Source organism: Coffea arabica, chromosome 7c (assembly GCF_036785885.1).
Source record: "Coffea arabica cultivar ET-39 chromosome 7c, Coffea Arabica ET-39 HiFi, whole genome shotgun sequence".
NCBI classification, from domain to species: Eukaryota; Viridiplantae; Streptophyta; class Magnoliopsida; order Gentianales; family Rubiaceae; genus Coffea; species Coffea arabica.
The window spans coordinates 23,354,413-23,360,090 of NC_092322.1; the positions used below are offsets into that span (position 1 = coordinate 23,354,413).

At 36.2% G+C, this 5,678-nt stretch overlaps 1 protein-coding gene across 1 annotated transcript; it reads left to right on the forward strand.

Moving 5' to 3' along the window:
- The first annotated feature begins 3,322 nt into the window (after positions 1-3,322).
- Positions 3,323-5,062, forward strand: LOC113699763 (protein FAR1-RELATED SEQUENCE 5-like). Its single transcript, XM_027220110.2, has one exon. The coding sequence runs from the start codon at positions 3,323-3,325 to the stop codon at positions 5,060-5,062; it is 1,740 nt and encodes a 579-aa protein (XP_027075911.2).
- Positions 5,063-5,678: the final 616 nt, after the last annotated feature.

Genomic DNA, 5,678 nt, shown 5'->3' on the forward strand with positions numbered 1-5,678 from the left:
TGTTATCCATTGGCATGGTAAAGTACCATGTTTGCATGAAATACCTCATCTCTAAAACCGCTTTTGGACGTTTAAAAAATGTAATTGGTGGATTAAGCAAAATAAACCGGTTTTACAATAAAACACTAGCTCTTTATGGCTTTCCCGCATTATAGGAACAAAGTACCCAATTTTTGCATAAAAAAAGTAGTTTTTGGATAAAATGAAAAAAAAAACCCGTTTGCAATAACACACCAGCTATTGACGCCTTTCTTCCGTAATACGAACATAGTACCCGTATTTGCAAAAACCGCTTTATTTGGCAAATTAAATGAAATAATTCCATTTTGTCGTAAAACACCATCTCTTTATGGCTTTGCACTAGTATAAGAACAGAGTATGCTTTGTTTGCATAACAGAATTTATTTATCCGAAAAAAAAACCAGCCTGTTTTTCAATAAAACAGTAGCTATTGATGGCTTTCGTCCGTGAATGGAACACAGTGTCCGTGTTTGCACATACCATTTTGTTTTTGGGATAAAAATATAATAAATCCATTTTGTCGTAAAACACTAGCTTTTTATGGCTTTTCCAGCATTATAAGAACAGAGTACCCTTTAATTTTTTTTGTGCATAACACAATTTATTTATCGGGTAAAATAAAAATTAACACCGGTGTTCAGTCGAACACTAGCTTGTTACGACTTTGCTCCATTATAAGAACAGAGAACCCCGTTTTCCATTTAAAAATGTATGTGGTGGAGAAAATAAAATAAACCGATTTGGAATAAAACAATAACTGTTTATAGCTTATAAGAACTGAGTACCCGTTGTAGGGGTGGAAAATTTTGTTTACGGGAACAAAATTTTAACCCGGTTTGCAATAAAACACCCTGTATTTGCGGCATTCCTGCAATAAATTTTGTGTATTTTAGTAAGTATATTTCAAGTTGTAAATTTGAATTATGTATTTTAATATGTATATTTGAATTATATTTTAATTTGTATATTTGAATGATGTATTTGAATAGGTATATTTCAATTATGTATATTATATATATTATATCAATGTGAATATATTTAGTTCAATTATGTATAATATTATATATATTATATCAATTGAAATAAATAATATATATTTATATAAATACATTTATTTATATATAAATTAATAAATATATTTATTAAATTTTGTTTTATAATATATATTAATATATATTAATATGTATATTTCAATTATGTATATTATACATAAATTATATTAATATTAATGTGTATTATATATTTTATGCATTTGTAATATTATATATTTATACATACAGATTACAAATTTTTTAATTTATTTGTAGTATATTTTTATATATTTATAATATATTTACATAAATATTATATAATATAATATATAATATATTACACATTTATATAAATGTACATTTATACATAATATATAAATATTTATGTATATTTATAATATACATTTATATTATGTATAATATCTAATATAATACATTTATACATTTACATTAATATACAAAATATTAATTTTACCTTTATACATAATATTAATGCATGTATACATTTATATTAATTATATTAAAACATTTGTACATAATATTAATATATATTTATAATATATTAATTTATACATTTTTATAATATTCATTTATAATTTATATGTTTTTAATAATATACACTTATACATGTAAATGTACATTTATATTATGTATTATATACATTTATACATTTATATTAATATACATAATATTAATTCTACATTTATACATAATATTAACACGTATATACATTTATCCTAATTATATAAATACATTTCTACATAATATTAATATATATATTAATTTATACATTTATACTAATATACACTTATAATATGTATGCAAAACAAAATCATATACAGCGGAAATATGTATGCAAAACAAAATCATGCGAAGCAAAATCTCGTTCCTGGTTCATATAATACACAAACGCCATAAACAGCTGCGACTTTATAATATGTATGCAAAACAAAATAATATACACTTATTATAAATTTATATATTAATGCAAAACAAAATCATGAAATATGTATACAGCGGAAAAAAGATTATTTCAATTACTGCCACTCTGCGCATAGGGCATGCCAATTTTTACATATACTGAATAACAAATAGTGAAGAACGGTGAGGTGGGAAAAAGAAGGGCCGCAACTCATTTGGGAAAGTAAACCCTAAATAAAGGTAATGGATTCTCGGGACTGTTGCTTGTTTAATTTCGCTGTAGCCCCAAAACAGGACTGAACCGGGGAAAAATGTGTACGTAGCTTCACCGTCTTTTGTTGTGAATGTCCGACATAGTCAGCGGAGGTACAGCGACGCTGGCTATTTGATGAACATCAATTCTCTTCTGGAACACTGCGAGTAAGGTGCGTTGGTTGTTTTCCGTATATTCCGGACATTTGCGTTGTAATTCATTAATACCTGCAAAGGGGAATCCAAATGGTGTCCAGATAAGGAGGTGCGGTATTGCAAGTGTGTCTTATTGTCCCTCGCGTCGCCACTTCCCGTGGATGGAAGGCAGCAGTGGCGAGTATCAAACGACGACGCGTATTGGTATGTGTTTATGTTCCGTTTCCGTTTAGGTTGGACTCAAATATTGTGCCATATTGCATCATGAAATTGTGAGAACAAGACTGTAGCGATTAAACTGTATGTTGTGTAACCTACAGTGATTCTCACAGGGGGAATCTTTAGCCCACTGTGAGTGGATTATCATGTAGTCATTTTTGCCTGCAAGAACATAGTGTACATCAGACAATTGTTCGTCACCTATGATGCCATTGATTGATTAGCTTCATCCCTTATTATAGGTTTTTGAGGTGATCTGCTGTCATTGACTCCCACGGTACAATGTCGTCTTCGTCGCGGGTTGTTTGGAGGTAAGGTAGCAGTGGAGAGTGTCAATTAAGAAAGTGTAAGCGTAAGTGTTTATTTTGTCATCATGCAGATGGAAGACCCAGAGCGTAAGTGTGAACCAGTGTTTTCTGTAACCTACATTGATTGTGAGAGAGCGAATTTTTTTGGGGCTTTTTTGGGGGATTATCATGTCATAACATTTTGAAGTCAACAACTTTGTGTCGATCAGATAATGTTCGTAACCTATGAAGGCACTGAATGATTACCTGTATTGCTTATTACAGGTTCGTAATCTCATTTTGTGTCTTCCATTCGTGGTGTTGAATTGGAAAATTTGTTGGAGACAGTTTTGAACGCAACAAAGTTGAATAAGCCCGCATAGCAGAATTAGCAATAAAAGTGGTAACATCAAGCAAACGGGATTGCGAATGAAAATGGTGGAAGGGCATCCATGGAGCAGACGGGATGTTGGTGCGAGTGCCGAAGGTGAAGAAAGTGACAACAGATTAAAAATTGTCCATTCAACAACGAACTGCAGAACAGAACGGATTTTAGGGCAGGGTGCTGTAGGGGACATTGTTGGTCAAGACGGGCCAAATGTAAACGCTGCATTCCACTGTATTGATGATATAGAAGTAGGTAGCATGGAGTTTGACAGCATTGAAGAGGCAGAAGCATTCTATATGATATACGCTAGAGCAACCGGTTTTGGGGTACGAAAAGGGTGCAAGAGAAAAGATAAGAAAGGCGATGTCCGAGTGAGGTCATGGCTTTGCAATAAGGAAGGCGAAAGACTTGAAAAACACCTGAACAGAGGCAATCGAATAAGGGAACCGAAGGCAGTAACAAGAGTGAACTGTCAAGCACATTTGAAGGTTCGATTACACGAGTCGAAACAAAAGTACGTTGTTGTACAATTTGTTAGTGGACATTGCCATCGTTTGTGCAGTCCTGAAAGTGTTAGTTTCATGAGGTCGCATAGAAAGGTTGGGAAGTCGGACCTGCAACAGGCAGTACTTATGCAACAAGCAGGAATAAGAACAAGTCACATTATGAGACTACTAGCTGTACAGGCTGGCGGATACCGCAACCTGGGTTTCCATGAAACAGATATGTACAATGCGCTGAATCGGCAGAGGCAGGTAGCAGTTGGTGATGGGGACAGTGATTCGGCACTTGCATTCTTGTTAGGCAAGCAACGAAGTGATCCGAATTTATTTTTCAAATATTCTGTAGATGGCCATGGCCGCCTGAATCGCTTGCTTTGGGCTGATTCCGTGTGTAGAGACGACTATAGATGTTTTGGGGATGTGCTAGTGTTCGACAGCACGTATAATACGAACCAGTACAGATTTCCATTGGTTGTGTTGTGTGAGGTTAACAATCACTACTCGACATGTATCTTTGCGTGTGCTTTTATCGTTCGGGAAGGAGATGAGGGATATGATTGGGTTATAAGTACATTCTTAGAAGCAATGCATAGGAGGAAACCGATAGCAGTTGTGACAGATGGGGACAAGTCAATGCGAAAGTGCATTAAAAAATTAATGCCCACAGCTAAGCACAGACTTTGCAGCTTCCATTTGGAAATGAATGCTGCCACAAATGTAAGGGACAAAGAGTTCTTGCAGGCATTCAAGACCTGCATGTTTATGAATTGTACAACAATTAATTTTGAAACGAGGTGGGCAGCGGTTGTCAGACGTTTTCGGCTTGAAAATAACGAATGGGTTAAGAAGATGTACCGCAAGAGGGAGCTGTGGGCTATGGCTTTCCTGAGAGGCAACTTTTTCGGAGGAGTGCGGAGTACCCAACGGTGCGAGAAAATGCATCAGGTCTTAAAATTACATCTGACCCCCAAGTTGAAGCTTTTTGAGTGCCTTGAAACATATGACTTGGCGGTGGGCCGATTGCGACATGAAGAGAGGCGTCAACGGGCTGTCACAGAGCACACTACCCTTCTCGGTGCGACACAGCTGCAGGCGCTGGAAAAACATGCTGCTGAAGTGTTTACTAGGTCCACTTTCGTTGTGGTACGGGAGGAAATGAAGAAGCAGGGGCTATTTTGTAGGATTAATGGCACGGATGATGGAATAAATGCTGTGCACTTCATGAAGCATCCGTACAATTACTCGTACTACACTGTGGTGTATAACAGGTCACGCGACATATGAAGTGCTCGTGCCTGAAAATGGAAACACACGGCCTGCCTTGTTGTCACATGTTTCGTGCAATGCTATTTGAGGAATTGAAAAGGATCCCTCCAAACTGCATCATGAATAGGTGGACTCGACAGGCAAAGGAATGCGTAATAAGTGACGAGGGGGCTGAAACAAGCAGCTCACACCTCACAGAGATGTCCAGATACTCTACGCTGCTTTCGGCAGCAAATGATGTATGTAGGAATGCGTGCAAGACGTCGGATGAATTCACAAATGCATTGGAACTGTTCCAGAATGAGTCAGTTCGAACTGAGAAGGTGCAAGGCAAGAGGCAAAGAGGTCAGGGCTGTGGAGCTGTGCAACTGACCAATCAAACAGGGGGTCAAAGGGATTGGGTTAAGGACCCAAAATTCATTGCAGCACGAGTCTTGTGTCGAGGGAAACTGAGGTAGGCAACAATATGTATGGCGTATTACAGGAACATCCCATGTACAATGCACTTCACCACACAATGCAACTGTGTATTCATAAATAGGCTTACCTAACTTACCTGACTTGCTATGGAACACAAAACACTGAGTGTGCGGTTTAGTTGCATTTTTTTTTGTTACCAATGCAGGGGAAGAGG